At 45.9% G+C, this 26,314-nt stretch overlaps 1 protein-coding gene across 1 annotated transcript; it reads right to left on the bottom strand.

Moving 5' to 3' along the window:
- Positions 1–5,937: 5,937 nt before the first annotated feature.
- LOC139280238 (troponin I, fast skeletal muscle-like) lies at positions 5,938–23,786 on the bottom strand. Its single transcript, XM_070899866.1, has 5 exons — positions 23,722–23,786; positions 23,488–23,619; positions 18,657–18,746; positions 9,553–9,735; positions 5,938–7,136 (listed from the first exon to the last, which is right to left on the bottom strand). Exons 1-5 carry the CDS (start codon positions 23,749–23,751, stop codon positions 7,047–7,049), a joined length of 525 nt encoding a protein of 174 aa, XP_070755967.1. The 5' UTR covers positions 23,752–23,786; the 3' UTR covers positions 5,938–7,046.
- Positions 23,787–26,314: the final 2,528 nt, after the last annotated feature.

Genomic DNA, 26,314 nt, shown 5'->3' on the forward strand with positions numbered 1-26,314 from the left:
TGAGAAAGACTTGCTTCAGGTCTAAAAATGAGTTCTTCGGTGGCTGAACAGTCCAATACGAGAGCCACAGTCTCTGTCACAGATAATCATTGAGGGAAAGGGAGGGTGGGACAGGTTTGCCGCACGCTGTTTCCGCTGCCTGCGCTTGGCTTCTGCATGATCTCCTTATAACCCTTCTTACGCAGACCTATTCTTATACTATGCTGCAGTGTCTCCCCTGTGACTGCATCATGGCTCCAGAAAGGCTTCTCTGTGTCAGGAGAGGAATCTACAGATGTCCTTCCAGGATGCCCTTGATCAGCTCTGGCCCTGGAAGGGCCTTCAGTCAGGATTGACTGGGGCAATTCCTTGCTTGGCAGCAATGGCGGAGTGACAGGTCTCGGCTCAGTACTTCTGTGATCCCGAGAGACCACATTAGGATCCTGGTCCGAGGAGCCAGCGCCACTCCCCCCAGGGGCAGCACCTCACCATCCCCACCGATCTGCTGGAGCACAGGTGGGTGGGGTGGGGTGGCACCGGAAGGTCCCCCAGTAGACCCAGCCCCGATGGCAACAGTCAAGTCTCGCGTGGCATCCAGCTGAGTCTGCATGAGAGCAGATACAGTCTCGATGCCACCAGAGACAACCGCAGTAAGACATTCTGTGGCCTGTTGCTGAGAGTGCATGACTGCATTCTGAGCTTCCAGAGCTGTGGCCATCTTCCCCAATACAGCACTGAGACGCTGGTTCCCTCGCGCCTGTGCTGTAATGGCAGCTGCCAAATCGCCCACAACACGCGTTATTACAGCTGGATCCGCACGGTCACTCTGGGAGAACATAAGAACATAAGAATTAGGAACAGGAGTAGTCCATCTAGCCCCTCGAGCTTGCTCCGCCATTCAACAAGATCACAGCTGATCTGGCCATGGACTCAGCTCCACTTACCCGCCCGCTCCCCATAAACCTTAATTCCCTTATTGGTTAAAAATCTATCTATCTGTGACTTGAATACATTCAATGAGCTAGCCTCAACTGCTTCCTTGGGCAGAGAATTCCACAGATTCACAACCCTCTGGGAGAAGAAATTCCTTCTCAACTCGGTTTTAAATTGGCTCCCCCGTATTTTGAGGCTGTGCCCCCTAGTTCTAGTCTCCCCGACCAGTGGAAACAACCTCTCTGCCTCTATCTTGTCTATCCCTTTCATTATTTTAAATGTTTCTATAAGATCACCCCTCATCCTTCTGAACTCCAACGAATAAAGACCCAGTCTACTCAATCTATCATCATAAGGTAACCCCCTCATCTCCGGAATCAGCCTCGTGAATCGTCTCTGTACCCCCTCCAAAGCTAGTATATCCTTCCTTAAGTAAGGTGACCAAAACTGCATGCAGTACTCCAGGTGCGGCCTCACCAATAACCCTGTACAGTTGCAGCAGGACCTCCCTGCTTTTGTACTCCATCCCTCTCGCAATGAAGGCCAACATTCCATTTGCCTTCCTGATTACCTGCTGCACCTGCAAACTAACTTTTTGGGATTCATGCACAAGGACCCCCAGGTCCCTCTGCACCGTGGCATGTTGTAATTTCTCCCCATTCAAATAATATTCCCTTTTGCTGTTTCTTTTCCCAAGGTGGATGACCTCACACTTTCCGACATTGTATTCCATCTGCCAAACCTTAGCCCATTCGCTTAACCTATCCAAATCTCTTTGCAGCCTCTCTGTGTCTTCTACACAACACGCTTTCCCACTAATCTTAGTGTCATCTGCAAATTTTGTTACACACTGGCAATGATGGGCTCCATGGCGTGCACAGAGCTGTCCACAATGCGGGAGGCAGACTCCTCCACACTCCTGACCATTTGCGGCAGCCTCTCGGTCACCCTTTCCATTGCCCCCAACATCTGGGAATGTAAGGCCTCCACCCTTTTTTCATAAGCCTCAACATTGAGAGGCTCGTCTGAGTCCTCTTCAGCAGAAATCCCCCCCCCCACCCCCACCCCCACCGGGAAAGCTGGCACCTGAGGTTCCCTTGGCCCTTGACCATGCTGCTGTCCACTGGGCCCCGGTGCAACACCCAGTCCTACATCTACCTGATCTGACCGCGTACTCCCAGTCTCTGAGCTGGCGCGTGTGAGTGTAGGAAGCAGTGACGCGATGCTACCAGTACTGTCCCCCTCTTTCTCAGCCTCATTGGACATGCCGGCAATGTCTGCCATGGCCTGAAGGGTGTCCTCCTGACTCTGGCTGGCCAGTCGCCTCAAGGGTGTCCGTCTCGCTGGGTGGCTCACACTCAGGGTCTCACCTGCAATCATAAATGGGACAAGGGATGCTGTCAGGGTGAGGGTGGTGCATTGCACCATTGCAGCAAGCAACTTGCACACAAGCATAAGCAATTGCCAGGTCGGCGTTGGCACTTTCAGTGAGAGATGGCATTGGGCGAAGGCCTTCACTTACCCATGCTGCCCCCAGTGGGATCGGCGCGACCGGCGGCCACAGGGAAGCCAATATATGCGCCCATTAGCCACTGCACCCTCTCTAGCTCAGTCAGCTGCTGTGTTCGGCCTCACCCCCACCCCACCACTCCTCACTTGCTGCGAATGGTTGTGCGTGACTTTGGCCTGTAAAGAAGGGTTGCTGAGTAGTTGTGTCGTTAGGTGTCGGCAATTAGTACAAGTGTGAGGGTCCATTACATTCAGCTGTCAATCTCGCATGGAAGGGGAGCCTCTATTGTGAGAATCCACACACATATATATATATATATATATATAAATAAATACAGGCCTCAGCAATCAAATGGTGCTTCAGTGTCTCACCGATGGAAGAGGAGGAGTTGGGAGAACATGTACTCACTTTCATCACGCGAATGAGATCGTTGAGTCCTTTTCTGGCGTTCGGTGGCAGTGCACTGAGGAATGGAGGCCCCCATTACCTCCTCACCGATTTCTCTCCAGCCATTGGTAAATGTGCCGCAAGTGGGTGGGCCAATCAGGGTAGGGAATGGTGGTGCAGTAGGTGCGCCCCGTTTCGGGCGGAGGGCAATTTCGACCTCATTATCTCATTGCTGTTTGTGGGACTTTACTGTGTGAAAATTGGCTGCTATGTTCCTTTCGTTATAACAGTGACTGCACTTAAAAGTACTTCATTAACTGTGAGACCTGGGAGCTTTAGGACATCTTGAGGTCATGAAAGACACTATATAAATGAACGTTCTTTCCTTTATATATTGTAATTACCTTTATTGTAGACTGAAAATGTAACCTTCTGTCATTTTTCTTCATAGGTCCGTCCCTTTACATTTTGAATCAATTGCGTTACTCTTTTCTGTATGTCATCTAATACTTTCTAAAGCAAGTATTATTTTGTGATAAATGTCTAGAAATTACTGTTGCTAATGTTACTGAATAAAAGCGTAACATGCCTCTGCTAAAGTAAGAGACAGAAGAAAGTCTTAGCATATTCAATGTCCACCTGCTAATTTCACCAATTCTCATTTCAAGGCAATACTGAGCTACATTGTAAACCTTTAGCATCATTTCAGTGAAAGAAAAAAGAAAGATTGCATTTATATAGCAACTTTCACAACCACCGGATGTGCCAAAGTGGTTTACAGCCAATGAAGTTGTTTTTGAAGTGTAGTCACTGTTGTAATGTAGGAAACGCGGCAGCCAATTTGTGCACAGCAAGCTCCCACACACAGCAATGTGATAATGACCAGATAATCTGTTTTTAGTTATGTTGATTGAAAGATAAGTATTGGCCAGGACAGCGGGGATAACTCCCCAGTTCTTCTTCAAAATAAAGCCATAGGATCTTTTACGTCCAGCCGAGAGAGCTTTAACATCTCATCTGAAAGACAGCCCCTCCGACAGTGCAGCACTCCCTCAGCACTGCACTGGCGTGTCAGTCGAGATTTTTATGCTCAAGTCTCTGGAGTGGGGACTTGAACCCACAGAGGCGAGGGTGCTTCCAACTGAGCCACAGCTGACATGTAGACTTATTACACTCCTGTTCTGGCTTCACGTCTCACAGTTCTATTAGCTTTTTAAATTGTTTCCCTACATGATCTAGATATTGAAGGTGAGCCATTATCTATTGCTCTCAGGTAACATTCTAAATCTGCCTGAGGTTGAAATTCTTGGGCAGTAACGCACGGGCTGCCCATTTTACATGCTGCCCGATTTTCGTTTTCATTGGCTTCAATGGAAGATGAATTTCACCCTTCCCCCAACCCATGCTGATTCAATTCCACAATATATATGCCACACATTTTTGCCAAAGTGTAATACTTTGCATGTATCAGTGTTAAATTTAATTTGGCACGTGTCTATCCACCTACATAAAGAATCAAAAACCTTTTGCTGCACCATCTGTTTCTATGTGCTTTCTATTTTTGTGTCATTAGCAAATTTGCTTTGGTTATAATTAAACAATGGGAGTCTAAGCACTGACCCTTGTCATCACCATCATTGGCGCCCCCTCGAACGAGGATGACTTGCTTCCATACGAGTTCACAGCTGTTTCAATGAAGGACCCGATGTTCCAGTCCTGAACTCCAATTGAAGGGTGGAAGATGCCTGTGCGTGGATTTTTTTAACGTGTGGTGACCGTTGCACATCAGCCACCACACGGGCGTGACAGAGCGAGGCCTTTATCCAGTGGCAAGGGTTGAACCAGGACAACTGGAGACCTGCTCTGCTGCACGGACCTAGTGCGCACACATATCGCAGTGGGTCTCTAATCAACACCTCTCCAAGTACTCTCCATTTACTACTTTTTACTTCAGTCCCATATGGAGCTTTGTGGTTTTTATTTTAATCAGAATATTTTGTGTGTAATTTTATCAGAAGCTTTCTGAAAAACAAATAAATATTTAACGATTTTATTTGTAACATTTTGAAGGAAATCAAGGAGATTTTCAGGCAGCACCTTCTCCTTCTAAATCCATGCTGACGTTTTCTTCTTTCTACCCTGGTAGTGTCATCTTTTTGTTTAGTCCCCATGGAGAATCACTTAGCCTTTGCCCCATGTCCCTCCCTAATGTAGCGTGATTGCAAACAGAAAACAGCAGGTAGGATTCCTCTTCATTCTTATGTTGACAATGGATAACTGGTGCCACAGCTGGAAATCAGGCTCTGACACATTAGGTTGCAATTCTCATCATCGTCATAGGCAGTCCCTCGGAATCGAGGAAGACTTGCTTCCACTCTAAAAATGAGTCCTTAGGTGGCTGAACAGTCCAATACGAGAGCCACAGTCCCTGTCACAAGTGGGACAGATAGTCGTTGAGGGTAAGGGTGGGTGGGACAGGTTTGCCGCAAGCTCTTTCCGCTGCCTGCGCTTGATTTCTGCTTGCTCTCGGCGATGAGACTCGAGGTGCTCAGCGCCCTCCCGGATGCACTTCCTCCACTTAGGGCAGTCTTTGGTCAAGGACTCCCAGGTGTCGGTGGGGATGTTGCACTTTATCAGGGAGGCTTTGAGGGTGTCCTTGAAACATTTCCTCTGCCCACCTTTGGCTCGTTTGCCGTGAAAGAGTTCCGAGTAGAGCGCTTGCTTTGGGAGTCTCGTGTCTGGCATGCGAACAATGTGGCCAGCCCAGCGGAGCTGATCGAGTGTGGTCAGTGCTTCAATGCTGGGGATATTGACCTGGTCAAGGACGCTAATGTTGGTACATCTGTCATCCCAGGGGATTTGTAGGATCTTGTGGAAACATCGTTGGTGGTATTTCTCCAACATTGTTATAGCTATGCAAGTCGAACATAGCCTTCTACCCAATTACCCTATAGCCAAACCACTCCTCCTGCAACACCCTCCACCTCCCCGCCACCATTGATGGGTTGATGGCTCCGTTACTGGCATTGAGAACACTGCACAAGGATGTTGGTCACTGCGCCATGCATTTGCATGAGAGTCCTACATTACAGCAGAAGTGACCAAAAGAAGCCTCAGAATACTCATGATTAAAAAATCAAGCCGGCTTTGAAGAGTTTATTTACACTGAAACTTTAGATGTGCAGTACATAGATCATAAAATAAATTTTCTTACAATTGCTGCTATAAGTTATTATGTACCTTTTTGTCTTCCAAAGTAACGGACATTTAACATGTATTAGGGCTGCATGGAGATGCATGGTGGGCCATAATTTGCTGTCAAAATAATGCCGTTATTTATTCGTAAATGGTACAGCAACTTCAGGTGAGGGCAGATTCACGGTTAAATGCAGAAATCCAAAAGTTGTCATCCGTGATGCATCACTGCTCCATTAGCTTCGCAAAAATGGTATCTCACTTCTGGCTCAGCAGTGAAATGCATTGAGCAGCCTGAAGTTGCTGCATTTGAGCGGTAGATACGAACTAAACTCACCACAGAAAGTTAAGTCTTGTCCATTCCTGTCTAAGTACCCTTTTAATGGCGTGATAAGTGTTAATTACTGCCAAACAACCTCTCTGGCATTAAAAATTAACTACTGCAAGTGTGAAGTGTCACTCCTTCAGGTTTTAATGTTGTTGGAGATTTGAAAGATGTACATTTTTTTCTCTCTCTCTCGATCCAATCTTTCTTTCCCTCTCTATATTCCTCTTCACTGTACCTGATTTGGCATTGAACGCACCCACTTGAATTTACACTTCCCTCTCAGTCCTTACGCTGTTAACTTCTCAATCCTTCAATCTGATTGGTTAAGGAGATACACAGTTGCTTGCCCTGTTTACCAAGTACCCAGATGCCTGGTTTCCCTCGCTGTGATATTATTAGCTCGCAATTGCAGCAACTTGCGGTTCAAAATATCATACGATTAAACGGGCAAGGACAAGTCTAATCAATGGCGGACACTACTCGTTGATCTGCTACAGCAAATTATGGCCCAATGTCAAGCAGGGAAAAGATGGCTTAAGTTCAAATCTAGATCCTGACCCCTTCATTCCAACTGCCATGTTATCCTCTCAATACAAATGGGACTACTAAATCAGCACAACACATTTCCAATACTGATGAGAACAAAGTTGACCTACATATATTTTATTACAAATATTAAATGTAATACAGTATTTGGTTTTACGGAGGCAAGTTTTATTCAGCGCCCTCAAACATCTTCTTCCTGCCTTCCATTCCAGCCTTCTCTTCAATATTCTTACGCCAGTCTCCAACATCACGCAGATCCTACAGTGAGAGCAATTTGTGAAATTTAAGGAGGAAGTTCAGCTAAACAATTGTCATTTTTGTCTGCTTGGGTTTACTCGCCACAAGGTGGCGCCACTGTCGGAGGTCATTGGGGTGTGTGGGCACATGTGTGCGGCCCAGGTATAAAAGCCCAGCCATCTTGTAATGTGCACTTTGGGCCCTAATAAAGTAGAGCCAGGTTTTTACCTGCTCGGAGTTTATAGTATTCAGTCTATTGAGTTATTGCATACACAACAACAATAACAGAAGCTGTTGGCATCTCCTTGCCTGGGTCTATCAGAAGCACTGACCAAACGCATGATCCGTATGTCCAGTAATGTGCACACCCACAGGTGCGAACACACACGGGCCTGTGGAATTTATTTTCCGCCGTTAAAGGTCAGCCTTCAATTTTTCCAAAACTGAAATAAATATTAATGCCCCTTTAATCATAGTTCTGAGGCTTCCGTGTTGACTCACATGATAAATGCCCATGTGAAACTGAAACGTAAGGTCCGAGGAATCATTCAAGGTAGAAAGGGGCGGAAAAATCTGCCATCTCGACAGCTCCTGATGGGTATCCAGTGATCCCTGCTGGAGATTGCAGGGATGTCTCGCCTCATACGTCAAGAAAGAAAACTTCTGTGAGGCTCGGAATGATGTTGCAATTGCGCCCCAGCACAAGTCAGCACACTCAGAAGAGAAAGGTGAGGGGGTGGGAACTTCCATTTTGAGATTTACAACAAGAGAAACACAAATATAATTCCGTGTAACTTTTATTTCAGTTTTCTCCCTTCCTCTCGTGAAGGTATTTGACTCAAGCTGGGGTACAGCGCTGGCCCTGCTCCAGTATTGTGCTTGAATGGTCATTCTTCACATGTGAGCTGAAACAGTGAAGGCAAACACTGTGTGGGCATTACAACTAGCCTGGTTCTGCCCCTGACAGAAGTCCATATAGGTGCACTTCCCCAAAGGAGTCACGAAGCAGGGATAGGAACTCTGATGATCTTTTGTTCCTTCATCTCTAATTCAGAAATACTGGGCGTAATTTTAACTTTTGCCAATAGTGTAAAACGGGCTATATCAGATCATTTGCCTGTTATACACCTCTTCCGCTGGAAAACTGGGGGAGGCATATAGTGCGGGGCTCAGCCAATATCGCCCATTTTTACACTATCACCAAAAGTTAACATTACTCCCACTGAGACTAACTCTGGAGACTGAAGTGTTGCTTCTCCATTATGATTATGAGGGGGCTTGACAAGGTGGATGCAGAGAGGATGTTTCCACTGATGGGGGAGACTAGAACTAGAGGGCATGATCTTAGAATAAGGGGCCGCCCATTTAAAACTGAGATGTAGAAATTTCTTCTCTCAGAGGGTTGTAAATCTGTGGAATTCGCTGCCTCAGAGAGCTGTGGAAGTCGGGACATTGAATAAATTTGACAGAAATAGACAGTTTCTTAAACGATAAGGGGATAGGGGTTATGGGGAGCAGGCGGGGAAGTGGACCTGAGTCCATGATCGGATCAGCCATGATCTTATTGAATGATGGAGCAGGCTCGGGGGGCCGTATGGCCTACTCCTGCTCCTATTTCTTATGTTCTTATTCCTTGTACTCCTATTGTGCATCCCCTCTTCCCTTTACCTCAGTAGTTGTGCCTCCAGCTACCGAGGCCTCATGCTGTGGAATTCCCTCCCTAAATCCCTCTGTCTCTCCTCCTTTAGGGTCCTTCTGGGGGTGTGGGGGGGGAGGGGGGGCGTGGCAGGGTGGTGGAGGGGATGGATAAAAGGAATCCAGGGAGAAGCATGCCTGAGCTATTGTTGTGCACCTTCTTGAAGTCTGGTTAGAACAGCACGAGTTGTGGCCCAGTGATGGTGGGCCTCCCTCAGGGATACCAAGCAGGGACATATAGCACTTCATGCTTGGATAAAAAAGGCAATGGAAAGTTTGGTTTTGCAGCTTTCATATGACAAATGCGTTGAGTCCTTGGCTTAATGCAGACCCAGGATTTCGTTATTAAAAAGATACAGCACTTTTCAAGCATGAAAGCTAAATGTTAACATTTCAGGTCAATGACTTTTCACCAGATGACCTTACGTTAAATCTATTTCTCTCTCCACAGATGCTGCCTGACCTGCTGAGGATTTCCAGCATCTTCTGTTTTTATTTCCGATTTCCAGAATCCGTGGTATATTGCTTTTGGATTTGCGAATTAGTCAGCTTGTACCTTTGTGATCTGACATTTGAACTCCAGTGAGGTCAGAAACGTTAAACTAGTAACTCAGTCAGGCTGAGGAAACTTTCTTTCGAAAACTTGTCTTCACGTCAGATGGCCAGTGCAGAGGTACGAGCTGCTGTCTATCAAAGGGAGAACTAAAACGTTCAGCCGCAGCTTTCAAGCATGTTGTCTTACCTTCTCCTTCTCAGTGTCCTCTTTCTTCACCTGCTTCAGGTTGGCTCTCAAGTCCATGGACACCTTGTGTTTGGAGCCCAGCAGAGCGCGTAGCATGGCATCAGCAGACATACGCACTCTCTTGAGTGGTGGCCTCTTAAACTTGCCTTTCAGGTCGAAGACTTTCAAGTTCAGGTCATCAATCTGTAACATTGACAGAGTCAAGCATTAACATTTACATGTGTTATGTATGTAAACATTGTAACTGTGTAAGACTTGCCACCAGAGGGCGCAACTGTTGGAGGCCCAAGAATCACCTGCACACTTCGTGCAAGGGCGTATAAAAGGTTGTTTGCCATGCTGCTTGGGCACTCTGGAGTTGTATTAAAGAGACTAAGGTCACATCAGTTTTAGCTCACAGTACTCAGTCTTGTGGAGTTCTTCCATACCTAACAACATGCAAATAGGAAATGGCCCAAAAAAGAACGCAGGCTGCAACTCCACCATCCTAGACATTCTTCCTGGTACCTGCGTCCTCATTGTGCTGAAATCAGGTCTGTGTTCTCTTACTCCTGCTGGAGGAGAGTCGGATAGCAACTTCCACCCACTATCCCAACCCCAACCTTATTTCTTGAGTAGGGGCTGATTATTTATGCAGGGTGGGCTCCTGATGTAATCTCCACCATTACAAAAAACTCTGTCACTACTGGAGCAATAATGGGAGCAGGAGAATCCCGAAGATTTTCTAGCAAATGTCAGAAAAGGCGTGGTACCTTATTGAACAGATGACGAGACCCGGGGGTACTTGTGCATGAAACATAAAAGGATAGAATGCAGGTACAGCAAGTGATCAGGAAAGCCAATGGAATCTTGGCCTTTATTTCAAAGGGGATGGAGTATAAAAGCAGGGAGGTCCTGCTGCAACTGTACAGGGTATTGGTGAGGCCGCACCTGGAGTACTGTGTGCAGTTTTGGTCACCTTACTTAAGGAAGGATATACTGGCTTTGGAAGGGGTACAGAGACGATTCACGAGGCTGATTCCGGAGATGAGGGGGTTACCTTATGATGATAGATTGAGTAGACTGGGTCTTTACTCGTTGGAGTTCAGAAGGATGAGGGGTGATCTTATAGAAACATTTAAAATAATGAAAGGGATAGACAAGATAGAGGCAGAGAGGTTGTTTCCATTGGTAGGGGAGACTAGAACTAGGGGGCACAGCCTGAAAATAAGGGGGAGCCAATTTAAAACCGAGTTGAGAAGGAATTTCTTCTCCCAGAGGGTTGTGAATCTGTGGAATTCTCTGCCCAAGGAAGCAGTTGAGGCTAGCTCATTGAATGTATTCAAATAACAGATAGATAGATTTTTAACCAATAATGGAAATAAGAGTTACGGGGAGTGGGCGGGTAAGTGGAGCTGAGTCCACGGCCAGATCAGCCATGAACTTGTTGAATGGCGGAGCAGGCTCGAGGGGCTAGATGGCCTACTCCTGTTCCTAATTTTTATGTTCTTATGTTCTTATATACTTACTTTGGAGGCACTTCAGAGAAGGTTCACTAGGTTGATTCCAGGGATGAGGGGTTTGGCTTATGAGGAAAGGTTGAGTAGGTTGTGCCTCTACTCATTGGAATTCAGAAGAATGAGAGGTGATCTTATCGAAACGTATAAGATTATGAGGAGGCTTGACAAGGTGGATGCAGAGAGGATGTTTCCACTGATAGGGGAGACTAGAACTAGAGGGCATAATCTTAGAATAAGGGGCCACCCATTTAAAACTGAGATGAAGAGGAATTTCTTCTCTCAGAGGGTTGTAAATCTGTGGAATTCACTGCCTCAGAGAGCTATGGAAGCCAGGACATTGAATAAACTTACGACAGAAATAGACAGTTTGGAATAAGGGGTTATGGGGAGCGGGCAGGGAAGTGGAGCTGAGTCCATGATCGGATCAGCCATGATCGTATTAAATAGCGGAGCAGGCTCGAGGGGCCTATGGCTTACTCCTGCTCCTATTTCTTATGTTCTTATGTAATAAAGCTTAGGCTGGGTGGGGAGTTGGCACTGGGCCTCTGCACACAATTTTCTGGCTATTTTCTGCTGCTATTGCACCCTAACTGGGGCAGAGTAGCAAAGGTAAATCCAGGTCCATGACTCATCAGGCCGTCTTCCTGTAACTCATTATTTCCCAGTTGCTCTCTGTCTGCTGACGACACGAAGCTAGGTGGCACCGTAAATAGTTTCGATGGGAGCAGAAAGTTGCATTGGGACATTGATAGATTAAGTGAGTGGGCAAAACTTTGGCAGATGAAGTTCAACGTGGGAAAATGTGAGGTCGTCCACTTTGGCCCCAAGAAAGATAGAGCAGAGTATTTTCTAAATGATAAGAAGCTAGGAACGGTGGATGAGCAGAGGGATTAATGAATCCAAGTAGAGGAACAGGCTCGAGGGGCTGAATGGCCTATTCCTGCTCCTAATTCTTATGTACCCCACTGACACCTGGGAGTCCCTGGCCAAAGACCGCCCTAAATGAAGGAAGCACATCCGGGAGGGCACTGAGCACCTCGAGTCTCGTTGCCAAGAGCACGCAGAAATCAAGCGCAGGCAGCGGAAAGAGCGTGCGGCAAACCAGTTCCACCCTCCCTTACCCTCAACGACTATCTGTCCCACCTGTGACAGGGACTGTGGCTCTCGTATTGGACTGTTCAGCCATCTAAGGACTCATGTTACGAGTGGAAGCAAGTTTTCCTCGATTCCGAGGGACTGCCTATGATGATGATGATATCTTATGTACAGAAATCACTCAAAGCTAGCGGACAGGTATAAAAACAACCTACAAGGGCTTGTGAAATGTTGGCCCTTATCTCAAGAGAGCTGGAATACAATTGGTGGAAGTGATGTTACAGCTGTACAGAGCCATGATCAGACTCCATCTGGAGTAACTGCGTTCAATTCTGGGCACCGCAGCTCAGGAAGGCTATATTGGCCTTGGAAGTGGTGCAGCACAGAGTCACCAGAATGATACTGGAGCCAAAAGGTTAAATTATGAGAACAGGTTTCATAGACTAGGCTGACTAGGCTAGGCTTGTATTCCCTTAAATAGAGATTAAGGGGTAATCTAACTGAAGTGTTCAAGATGATCAAAGGAGTTGAGAGCGTACCAATAGAGACACCATTTCCTCTGGTGGGAGAGTCCAGAACAAGGGAGCATAACCTTAAAATTAGAGCACCGGGTGATGTCAGGAAGCACTTCAAAGGGTAGTGGAAATCTGGAACTCGCCCCCACCCTGCCCCCCCCCAAAAAAAAACTGTTGAGGCTAGGGCAATGACAATTTCAAAACTGAGATTGATTTATTTTTCTTAGGCAAGGGTATTAAAGGTTACAGAACCAAGGCGGGTAGATGGAGTTAGGATCCAGATCAGTTGGGATCTAATTTTATGGCGGAACAGTTACGAGGGGCTGAATGGCCTACTCCTGTTCTTATATTTCTGTATTCTTTCCTCCACAATCTACACCATATTAAAACCCAAGTCTAGAATCACCTACTGCCTGATTTAATTCATCTTAATCCTTTATCTAGGTTTTGCAATCAACAAGTGTTTCTGGTGTTGTGGAATTTTAATCTTACTTTTACTTTTGTCCAAGTTTGTGCATAAATCCACCTTAAACTCGCTATCCAGAAGAGATCAAAGAATAATATCCGCCTTCAATGGACCCTTGAAGACTCTGACCCCTCAAAGACGATAGTGTTCATCAACATGAAGATACATTAAGCCTAGTTTTATGTTAGTTCACACCACGTAATCTTCCTGTACGGTATTGAAATTGTTGATATATTCTGCTAAGATAAAATGCAACTTTCAAGATCCTGTTTGAGACAGTGTTACTTATGTGCTTTTAATTAATAACTCACAGCTTTCTGTTTATTCTCCAAACAATTTCATTGATGTTCATCAACAGGGTGTTAAATCACAGATAATGAACGAGAAGCAACTTTGTATTGCAGGAAAGCAACTAGTGTGATATGTCTGGCAGGATCACTTGAAAACTTGCAAATTGCGGACATTTAGCAAGACCTAGCTCTGTCAAGCCCGTGTGGTGGCTGGTGTGCAACAACCACCCCATGTTAAAAAAAATCCACGCACAGGCAACTTCCACCCTTCAATATGTAGTTCGGGACCTGGAATATCAGGTCCTTCATTGAACTCATCCCTTTTTGGTGTGGAAGCGAGTCATCCTCGATACGGGCGACTGCCTCAGGAGAAGGCACCACTGCAATACATTAGATATCTATGTAGCTTTGTGGAAGTGATTACCACAATAACAGGTACGTTAAAAAGTGAGGAAAATGTAAATATCAAAAGTGCTCTGTTCTCCAGTACTGTACTTCACTGGGGCAAGTTTCACACCATTTTTCCTAAAGTAATTCTCATCAACAGCCCCAGACGAGTATTCTGTGGGGTAGAAATTGGTTTGCGATGCCCCCGTTTATCGGGTGTAAAATAGGCGCAAAGCATACCAATGTAGTAGTGGGAAGTCCTGCACCCAATCGGCGAAGGAGTTAGGCCAGCTGCTAATTTCGTCATGCCCATTTATAGGTGTCCCGGGTATCTGCCTAAAACAGTTGGGTCCTTGAATATGTTAATGCGGGGCCTAACGTGTATTGAAGGATCCCTCTACACAATGTGTTACCTATGAGCGGGGCAGTCGTTGGACCTGCCCTGCTCAGGATTCTTCAGCGGCCCATGTGGCTGCCAACTAAAAGTTAATTTAAATTTTCTATTATAATAACCCTTTTCATGGAGCGAGGAGAAGTGGAGTGCTCCCCCTCGACTTCACAATCTTTGTGATGCGCACCCCTTCCATTGCCTGCTATAAACCCCACTTCCGAAAGTTGCTCAATTTTAGTCGTGGGACGATCTAACTCTGGAGGCACGACTGAGGCCTTTTGGTTGAGGCCTAGATTCATTTCTATCCCAATATATTTTCTGCTACCGTAGAATAGCTCAAGATCTGTTTCGTTCACTGCCAACAATATAAGTATATTAGCACCTCGAGTCTTGTCGCCGAGAGCATGCAGAAAGCAAGTACAGGCAGCGGAAGGAGCGTGCGGCAAACCAGACTCCCCACCAACCTGTTCCTTCAACCACTGTCTGTCCCACCTGTGACAGAGACTGTAATTCCCGTATTGGACTGTACTGTCACCTGAGAGCTCACTTTTAGAGTGGAAGCAAGTCTTCCTCGATTTCGAGGGACTGCTTATGATGATGATGATATTGACAAGCAGACTGATTAAATCTTAACCTACTGTAAAGTAATAGAAAGCACTACTCCATAATGCAACCTTTTACCGGGAAAAGTTTTTCATTTTAGTTAAAGCCTTGGAAGAGACAATTGATGTCCATGAAGACATGAACTTTGCTATCTAGACTTGGTTTTGACTCTTCAGCAATGAAACATTCTCCTGACTTTCCAGTGGGACACCAAATGTGTTTTCAGTTTAATCTCTGCCAACGGAGTTGCACAGTCTCTCTTCATATGAATGAAGATTAACAGCTCTGTGGTGGCATAGCACATTGAAGCGTGGCGAGATTCGGAGCACAGCTGTGCTGTTGGGAAAACCGACCGAGTGAAAGGGGATGGAGTACAAAAGCAGGGAAGTCTTGCTACAGCTATACAAGGTATTGGTGAGGCCACACCTGGAATACTGCGTGCAGTTTTAGTTTCTATATTTACGAAAGGATATACTTGTTTTGGAGGCAGTTCAGAGAAGGTTCACTCGGTTGATCCCGGGGACGAGGGAAATGTTGAGGAGTTTAGACTTCTACTCATTGGAATTCAGAAGAATGAGAGGTGATCTTATCGAAACGTATAAGATTATGAGGGGGCTTGACAAGGTGGATGCAGAGAGGATGTTTCCACTGATGGGGGAGACTAGAACTAGGGGGCATGATCTTAGAATAAGGGGCCGCCCATTTAAAACAGAGATGAGGAGGAATTTCTTCTCTCAGAGGGCTGTAAATCTGTGGAATTCACTGCTTCAAACAGTTGTGGAAGCTGAGACATTGAATAAATTTAAGACAGAGATAGACAGTTTCTTAACCGATAAGGGAATAAGGGGTTATGGGGAACAGGCAGGGAAGTGGACCTGAGTCCATGATCGGATCAGCCATGATCTTATTGAATGGCGGAGAAGGCTCGAGGGGTCGTATGGCCTACTCCTGTTCCTATTTCTTATGTTCTTATGAAGGCCAAAAGCTTCCCACAGAAATCAGATGTGTTGTTACCCTGATATTATTCAGTAACTTTCCAGTAGCTGTTTTGCAGAGAAGTGTTAGCAGAGACCTGAAGGTCAGTACATGCCAACCTTCCGAGCAGGAGTACGACAGATGGTCGAGGGAGTCACAAATATTTAAAAAAGAACAAAAGCATTTTTTTTATGTATTAGTCTGGGTCGCATCATTTCTCTTTGTATCTGACCTTAATAGAGGAACAGCTGAGCATCTTTTTGGCATCCTTTACAATGCCCGAATCAAGTGTACATATTTTGGAGTCACTTGAATGAAGTAAATGCTCAGTGATGACTCAATTCTTCCAGAATGTTTGCTAACACATAAGATATTAAAGTATGAAGCCTGTATTTATTAATGGAGCCTATTCTGAATATTTAAGCTTGAAAATTGCAATTGGTTTATTTTACAAGGCTTACAAATTATTAACTTATAATAAATAGATGCAAAACTGCAACAGCAAAAGCAATTGATCTTCACTGATTAGCTCAGTCAAACAGTAAATACCTGGTTGGGAACAGTATTAAACATTACAGAGATAGGTTTGAACAAAGCTGGTGAATTACTGCACAGAGCAGCAGAGGGCTTAGTCTCCTCCCAGGCTTCTGCTGGGCAGCTAACTGGCATAGTGTGCCAAAGGTGCAGTCTGCCTGTGAGGGAAGGACTCGATTCCTGGGCCCAAACATTTACATAACAAAATAAGAACATAAGAAATAGGAGCTGGAGTAGGCCTAATGGCCCCTCAAGCCTGCTCCGCCATTCAATCAGATCATGGCTGATCTGATCATGGACTCAGCTCCACTTCCCTGCCCGCTCCCCATAACCCCTTATCCCTTTATCATTCAAGAAACTGTCTATTTCTGTCTTAAATTTATTCAATGTCCCAGCTTCCATAGCTCTCTGAGGCAATGAATTCCACAGATTTACAACCATCTGAGCGAAGAAATTTCTCCTCATCTAAGTTTTAAATGCACGGCCCCTTATTCTAAGATTATGCCCTCTAGTTCTAATCTCCCCCATCAGTGGAAACATCCTCTCTGCATCCACCTTGTCAAGCCCCCTCATAATCTTATACGTTTCAATAAGATCACCTCTCATTCTTCTGAATTCCAATGAGTAGAGACCCAACCTTTCCTCATATGTCAACCCCCTCATCCCCGGAATCAACCGAGTGAACGTCCTCTGAACTGCCTCCAAAGCAAGTATACCCTTTTGTAAATAAGGAAACCAAAACTGCATGCAGTATTCCAGGTGTGGCCTCACCAATACCTTGTATAGCTGTAATAAGACTTCCCTGCTCTTATACTCCATCCCCTTTGCAATAAAGGCCAAGATACCATTGACCTTCCTGGCATTTACATGGCCTGACTGCCTCTGGGCACAGGCATTCCACGGCAGCGCCTTACAGTGGGATCGCGGAGCAGCAGCAGAGTGTAACTGCAGGCCCAAGAAGCTTGCAGCTACATTCCTGGCATTTGGGCAATCTCATTGTTGTTGGAGATGCTCCAGAGAATATTTAAAATGTCAGTATGCTCCCAGGACCTCCACGGATCCCTTAGTTCACACAGGGATTTGGTGCATGCCCCCTTCGCCACAGTTCTTAAGGACCTCTTCGGATTCGGTGCCCCGTGGGTGAATTCAGAGGGATGTTGGGAATGCCCCATGCTGCCTCATTTGCATTGGTATGGTCAGCCTGCGCCTATTACATGTGCAAGCCTAGTTATATTGATCCTGGGAAGCCCTGGAAATCCTGGGGAAGATGTGATCCTTGTCGAGATGTGATGTAAAGGTTTCCACCCTCATTTCCTCTTTCCCACTCTGGGAACTGAGCATTCTTCAGATGTAATGAAGAGGAATATCCACTCCATTGGTTCATCTGCTGTAAGGCCCATTGGAGGAAGAGGAACGAGAAATGTTTGAGTGGCAAGTTTAAGTTAAATGCTGGCAATGTGGGGACAGATGATTATTGCGTTTTACTTGATTACCTGTGAGGGATCAACAAGTATTTATGCAGATTAAGTGGGTGGGAATATGTCCATGATTGAGTAGATAGTCCATAGTCTTTCTTTCTTTCATCGTCTTGTGGAAAGAGTGAGCATAAAGGGTTGAATGACATTTTTTCATTCCACTCTTTCTAAGGATAAGGGGTAAGCCATTTAGGACCGTAATGAGGAGAAACTTCTTCACTCAGAGAGTTGTGAACCTGTGGAATTCTCTACCACAGAAAGTTGTTGAGGCCAGTTCGTTAGATATATTCAAAATGGAGTTAGATGTGGCCCTTACGGCTAAAGGAATCAAGGGGTATGGAGAGAAAGCAGGAATAGGGTACTGAAGTTGCATGATCAGCCATGATCATATTGAATGGCGGTGCAGGCTCGAAGGGCCGAAAGGCCTATTCCTGCACCTATTTTCTATGTTTCTATGTTATGATTTGTTAAAAAGATATAAGGGGTGAAATTGGTCAATACCAAGTAGCACAATATAGAAAGATAGCGAATCGGCAGTGCCATCAATGGACGCAGTGTGAAGTGAGTTGCTGATTCGCTATTGGTCCATTTCCAGCTATTGGTATTGGTCAATTTCACTCTTTGATTGTCATCCACTGTAGATATCATTGGTTTTCTTATTTCCTTTGATTGTGCTTTTGGTTGCAATATTAACCTCTACTTTACAACCTTGACCCTTTTCATATGATACAGTAACTTCGGCACAGGTTTAAAAATTACGAATCTTTTCGATGGTTAAAATATTTATAGGGATTTCATAATTGTATTAGTGCTTGGTATTATTCTAAATATGTTGCGGTTGTACACGGGGCATACTTCTAAAGATGACCCTTACCTCTTTGGCGCTCTTCGAAACTTTGGCTTCCATGTCATATCTCTCCTCATCAACCACATCTATTTGCGCATGGATTTTTTTGCATAAGTCCTGTTGAGACAGAGAGTGAGAAAATTCAACATTTTGGTGAGACTGGGTCTTTCTTTTCATTCTGAAAGTGCAGTGCAGTTTAAAACACACCCCCATTACCTGTATCACTGAAATTGAAAAAAGACCTGCTGGGAACTGCATGAGACACAGCAGTGAAGCTTAAATGGGAAGCAATAACTGATTGATTAGAAAGTTCTGCTTGAATTCCTCTGCTGCCAGCCAGCATTGGAGAGCTGGGGAAGAGTCAAAATGAAGGAGAAGGACCACTGTGCAAGTTTACTCATTGGCCCTCAATTCTCTCAGACGTACTGTTGCTGCATCACTGTAACCAGCAGAAGTGGGGCAGAAACCCTGTTTACGCCAGATTTTATGCTAAACAACAGAAAGTTTAAAAAAAATCTTTATTCAAAGCGTATGTTTTAGTTTAAATAGTTCTTAAGGCTGTTTGCCTTCTATGTTATCCCACCAAAGTGAATGGATAAAATATCTGCTTCCACCCATAAGTTAGCAATTTCCTGTGGGTCCAATTGTAAAACAGAATAGATGCAGAAACCCTGAGGAGGAGGACTACTTTTCCAAATGGGGCATGGGGGCCAGTAGCTACAATGAGGGACAGGTTAGCAAAGGAAAAATATGAAAAACACAAATTGCCGATGGATGATTTACAGATATGCGATTTGCGAATTATTGTATTACATTTTATAACTTGGATCATTAGGTTGTGAAGGGAACACGGATTCAAGTGCACGTGAGATGTGCTTGTTTTGAAAATCATGTTTCTGGGTCTGTGTGCAACTGCTTTGTGCGGCTGTGAGCACCATCGTAGCGGACTGAGGAGCGGAAGGAGCAGTGTGGCGACATATCGCTCCAGGGAGCAGCACGTGCTGGAGCAGGAAAGCAACGGCAGTGAAAAGGGACGTCATCAAGGTTCAGGTCAGTGATTGGAGCGTGGGCAGGTACAGCAGGAGCGGCGAGGTTGGGGCGAAAGAACAGTGAGAGATTGTAGAGGGACATGATCGGGACCCAGGAGAGGCATGAGTTCAGGGACCAGGAGAGGCGAGGGCCCAGGAGGCAGCATGGGCCAGCCCACACTGCGATATGTGTGCGCACTCGGTCCGTGCAGCAGAGCTGGTCTCCAGTCATCTTGGTTAATCCTTGCTACTGGACCAAGACCTAGCTCTGTCAAGCCCGTGTGGTGGCTGGTGTGCAACAGCCACCACACGTTAAAAAAATCCACGCACAGGCATCTTCCACCCTTCAGGATGTAGTTCGGAGCCTGGGATTTTAGGTCCATCATTGAAATACCTGTGAACTTTTTGACGTAGAAGCAAGTCATCCTCGATTCGAGGGACTACCTATGATGATGACGGCTGATATAGATGTAGAGCAGCAACTGTAATTTTACATTTATGTGGTTGAGCCACATAATTGCATCAGGAGTAGCGGAGTTTTGTATTTGTGAATCGGGCATTGAGTCGTTATATGTTCCATGTTCCATGGTTTGTTCCGAGTGACCACAATCGTACCCTGGAAGGTTTTCAGTTCTCCAATTTGTGCATCAAGTAACTGCATCTGCCATCGTTTATGCGGATGTGGTTTAGCCCACAATCTTCGCGGAAGATGAAAGCCAGGGATCTTCCACGTCGAGTCTTTCACGGGGTGTTTGTTTATGAATGCTTGTGATCTCCATTTGACCTTCCAAGCAGCATCAGGGTTGAAGTCACGTTGTCGAAGGTTAAGCGCGTGGGTCCAAAAGAGCTTGCAGGACTTCAAGCGGTGGTAGGAGATGTTCTTGAGATCCTGGCTGATGGGCAGACGTTTGTTTTCCATGATTTGCTGGACTTCCCAGAGGGTTGCGGGATTGTGGTGAATGGATGGGGAAGCGATGTGCAATTGCATGGGCAGCCCGGGTATTGGGGTTGATCTGAGGGTTCCAGGGATGCACTGTTTTTCAGCATTCAGTTGGACATCAACAAGTTGAGTGTGGCTGCTTCTGGTCCATACTCGGCGACAGAGTACACAAGGGCCATCGCTGATGTCTGTAGCACTGATGCTGATGCTCCCCAGCTTGTGCTTGCCAGTTTCTGGACCAGTTTGACCCTTTTCATCTTGGCAGCTACCTTTTTCAAGTGGTTGTGGAAGGTCCCAGCTTCACCCCAAGGTCATCATCATAGGCAGTCCCTCAGAATCGAGGAAGACTTGCTTCCACTCCCAAAGTGAATTCTTTGATGGCTGAACAGTCCAATACGAGAGCCACAGACCCTGTTACAGGTGGGACAGCATTAGTTGAGGGAAGGGGTGGGTGGGGCTGGTTTGCCTTGCGCTCCTTCCGCTGCCTGCACTTGACCTCTTCATGCAGTTTGCGTTCAGACTCAGAAAAGCTCAACGCCCTCCCGGATGCACTTTCTCCTCCTCGGGCGGTCTTCGGCCAGGGACTCCCAGGTGTCAGTGGTGATGTCGCACTTTACCAGGGAGACTTTGAGGGTGTACTTGTAACATTTCCGCTGCCCACCTTTGGCTCATTTACCATGAAGGAGCTCCGCATAAAGCATTTGCTTAGGGAGTCTCGTATCTGGCATGCGAAATATGTGGCCTGCCCAGCGAAGCTGATCGAGTGTGGTCAGTGCTTCAATGCTGGGGATGTTAGCCTGGGCAAGGACACTGATGTTGGTGCGCCTGTCCTCCCAGGGGATTTGCAGGATTTTGCGGAGACATCGTTGGTGATATATCCCCAGCAACTTGAGGTGCCTTTTATACATAGTTCATGCCTCAGATCCATACAGGAGGGCAGGTATTACTACAGCCCTGAAGACCATAAGCTTGGTGGTAGATTGGAGGGCCTGGTCTTCGAACATTCTTTTCCTCAGGCGGCTGAAGGTAGGTAGGAGTTGGGTTCATGTTGCACAGTGTTGCCGCAGAAGGTCAGTTTCAGGGTGCGCTTAGCATTCCTGTAATCGAGATGGAACTCAGTGACTGCTGTTTGTGAGGGTTTGGCTTGAGCCTCCATTTCCAGAAATGTTCCTCCTTGGTGTATAGGTCCCCGTTCAAGGTAGACTGGATATCTGTGAAGGTGGCTGCATGCGTTGCCAGGGCAAGGTCATCCACATATGCAAACTTACACGACTTCGTTGGCGGCATGTCGCTCGTTTAGGCATTGTAGTGCGTTGGCACGAATATTGAGCCTTGGGGCAGCCCATTGTGGAGGAACAATACTCGACTTGTTGATGTCCAACTGAAATGTGGTGCATCACCCCAACACCCTGGCTGCCCGTGCTGTCGCACATTGTGCCCTCAATCGTTCGTCACGATGCCGGAACCCTCAGGGAGGTCCAGCGAATCGTGAAAAACAAACGTCTCCCCATCCACCAGGATGCTAACAACGTCCCCCACCACTGCTTGAAGTCGTGCGGGTTGGTTCGGACCCAGGTGCTTAATATTCGACAACGCGACTTCAGCCCTGATGATGCTTGGAAAACCAAATAGAGTTCACAAGAAGTCACAAACAAATGCCTCGTGAAAGAACCGACGTGGAAGATCCCTGGCTTCGATCTTCAGTGAAGTTTACGGGTGACCCTGAACCACATCTGAACAATGTGGATATTTGATAACTCTCCAGAGTGTGATTGGGGTCACTTAGAACAGACCATAATGACTCAAAGCCTGATTCACAAATCATCATCATCATAGGCAGTCCCTTGAAATGAGGATGACTTGCTTCCACGCCAAAAAGGGGTGAGTTTACAGGTGTTTCAATGAAAGACCTAATATTCCAGATCCCGAACTACATCCTGAAGGGTGGAAGATGTCTGTGCGTGGATTTTTTTAACGTGTGGTGGCCGTTGCACACCAGCCACCACACGGGGCTTGACAGAGCTAGGCCTTGGTCCAGTGGCAAGGATTAATGACTGGAGACCTGCTCTGCTGCACGGGCCTAGTGCGCAAACATTTCGCAGTGTGGGCTGGCCCGTGCTGTCCCCTGGGCCCCTCGCCTCTTCTGGGCCCCGATATCACGCCTCCCCCTGGGCCCCGATCACGTCCCTCTACAATCTCTCGCCGCTCCTTCACCCCGACTTCGCCGCTCCTGCTGTACCTGCCCACGCTCCAATCACCGACCCTGGACCTTGATGATGTCCCTATTCGCTACTGTCGCCCTCGTGCACCAGCTCGCGCTGTACCTTGCCATGGTACGCCGTCACGCTGTCCACGGGCCGCCGCTCACCGCTCCTTTTATGGCCCCGGCCTGCTAGTGAGTAAAAAGCGTGGTGGCCCCGACCTGCGAGATTCACAAATACAAAAAGAGGCAGCACAGCGATATACTCCGCTACTCCTGATGCAATTATCGGGCTCAACCACCTAGATGTAAAATTACACTTGTTGCTCTGCATCTACATCAGCCATCCGAAATGATGATGTTGAGGAACCAGGGTGAGCTGACTTTGTCGCCCAAATGGACACGTAGTCGCCTATTGCTCAGCATTGTCCATAGCAGGCATAGTATTTTGAGGCAGGGGATGATCCTTGCGAGTTTCAGCAAGGTGACACAATTGGTAAATGTACCAATAATTCCCATTTCCTCCATGATAACACAGATTACTGTCCAAGCTAGCAAATTGAAATCTCCCCTCAAAATTGCCTTGGCCAATGAATCTTGATCCTTGTTCCCAATCTAAGATCTTTCAGTTCTTTATGCCTTGCAAAAAGATAAATAGATTTATTTTTAAGAGAATGATCTTAAAATAACCTGTAAGTCTGCCATTGAAAGTCCATGACACTGCAGAGGAGCACAATGTTCTGCCATGTAGCTCTCCTTCTCCGCTATCCGGTCTGATTCTTCCTTCTCGAGTGCAGTTTTGGCAAGGGAGAGCAGCAAACTCTGAAATACAGGTGCGATGAAGCAATGAGTTAAATGGGAAACCATCAACATAGTGTACGAGACAATCAGTATAAAGAAATTACATATTAGACTGAAAGCTACCTTCAGGTGCATCCTGCGAGATGAGGTCATCTTGGATTTTTTCTGCAGTGATACAGGAACAGAGAATAAGAAGATGGATTGGAAAGTAAGTTAAAACCAGATTAATACAAATAGCTAGCAGAGCAGAGGGACATGCTGTTAGTGTGCAATAACTTCCAGCTTAGCAATTTATCTTGGAATAAGATTCCAACGTATCTTTCTGCAACAACCCACACTATTTTATTTGATATCACAAAAACACGATTTATTTAATCTTCTGTCTTTTTTTCTAACTTTGTTGATTATCTGCACCATGAGCCTTGTCACTTCACTAATGATTTTCCACTAAAAAGCAATTGGACGGACATATATTCTTGTGACTTAAGTAGCCATTTTATTGACGGTGGCATTTTACTTGTCCATCCAAACCCAACCACCCTTGTGTTCCACCACCAGTAAAGCACCTGAAGCACTTTTAGTCAATTCAATTTGGTTGTTACCATGATTAAATTGACATGAGTTCAAATTCCACCATGCCAATTTAAATTCAGTGAAAAAACATAAATATGGAATAAAGAGCTGGTATCAGTAAAAGTATCCATGAAGCTGTCATATTCATGTGTCCTCGTCCAGGCTAACATCCCCAGTATTGAAGCACTGACCACACTCGATCAGCTTCACTGGACAGGCCACATAATTCGCATGTCAAATACGAGACTCCCTAAACAAATTCTTTATGCAGAGCTCCTTCATGGTAAACGAGCCAAAGGTGGGCAGCGAAAGCGTAACAAGGACACCCTCAAGGCCTCCCTGGTAAAGTGCGACACCTGGGAGACCCTGGCCGAAGACCGCCCGAGGTGGAGAAAGTGCATCCGGGAGGGCGTTGAGTTCTTCGTGTCTCAATGCAAAAAACGTGAAGAGGTTAGGCGCAGACAGCGGAAGGAGCGCACGGCAAACCAGCTCCACCCACCCCTTCCCTCGACGAATGTCTGTCCCACCTGTGACAGGGTCTGTGGCTCTCGTACTGGACTGTTCAGCCACCAGAGAACTTACTTTGGGAGTGGAAGCAAGTCTTCCTCGATTCCAAGGGACTGCCTATGATGATGATATGACGATATTATCATTAAAACTGATTCACTAAAATCCCTTGGGGAAGTAAACCTGCCATGCTTACCCAGTCAAGCCTATATGTGACTCCAGTCTCACCAAATTGGGTTTTTGCGACATTCTGACAGCTATCTATCAGCTTACTCACAATCATCAGCAAAGTGATGGAAAGAATCATCACCAGTGTAATCAAGTGGCACTTAGTAATAATTTGCTAACCAATGGTCAGATTGGCTCTAGACCAACAGAACAGAGCCAAACCACTTCCCCTTAACGTTCAATGGCATTTCCATCACCAATGACCCATCATCAGCATCCTGGTGGTCACCATTGACCAGAAATGCAACTGTACTAGTCACATAAATTCCATGCTTACAAGAGGAGGTCAGAGGCTAGATATCCTGTGGCAAGTTGCTCAAGTCCTCACTCCCCAAAAACTCTCCACCACCTATAAGGCAGGAATGTGATGGAATACTCTCCACTTACCTGGATAGGTGCAGCTGCAACAACACTAAAGCAGCTCGACACCATCCAGGACAAAGGAGTCAGCTTGATCTGCACCTCATCCATTAGCCTAAATATTCACTCCCTCCACCAATGGCGTACCGTGGCTGAATTGTGTACTGTTTACAGGATGCACTGCAATAACTCGCGAAGGCTTCTACACCAACACCTCTCAAACTTGTGACTTCCACCACCTAGAAGAACAAGGGCAGCAGGTGTATGGGAACACCATTATCTCCAGGTTCCCCTCCAAATCATACACAATCCTGACTTGGATATATATGGCTACTCCTTCATCGTCGCTGGATCAAAATCCTGAAACTCCGTCCCTAACAGCACTGCAGGAGCACCTTCAGCAGTGGTTCAAGAAGAAGGCCAATTACCACCTTTTAAGCGAACTAGGGATGGCCAATAAAAGTCTGCTTTGCCAGTGACACCCACATTCCCAGGCTGAATATAAAAAAATGTATTCGCTCGGTTGACCATTGTTGTTTAGTGAATTACTGTGGCTCCTTGCCACACATGATACCTTGCAGTTTAATAATATGGAAGGATTTCAGAGAATATATTCTCAAAATGGAAAGATCCTCCAGTGAGTCATGTAAACAATTCAGAAAATAATAGACACGCAGAGGTGATTACAGTGCAATCATTTCCTGAATAGTCTTAAGCCATTACCTCATGTCAAATTTGATATTTATATATAAATCAACATGTTGACAGAGGTAACTTTATTCCACTTTGGGATTATCATTTTGCCAGAAGTCAGGGATACTATTCTAAGGCTGGAGTTAAAGCCACTTGAGTATTATCCCAGAGGCTGACTGGCACTTGTGGAACCATACCTCAGTATGTGTTGCTATCTTCAGGTAAGGAGTGAAGAAAACTGGAGGCGAAAAATATGCCAGATAAGGTCTGTAGGTATGAATGACTATTAATAATAATAGAATTTGTATGTATCATCTTGGCAGGCTGAGTTCACTAATGTCCCTTAGGGAAGGAA

Source organism: Pristiophorus japonicus, chromosome 14 (assembly GCF_044704955.1).
Source record: "Pristiophorus japonicus isolate sPriJap1 chromosome 14, sPriJap1.hap1, whole genome shotgun sequence".
Classification (NCBI taxonomy): domain Eukaryota; kingdom Metazoa; phylum Chordata; class Chondrichthyes; family Pristiophoridae; genus Pristiophorus; species Pristiophorus japonicus.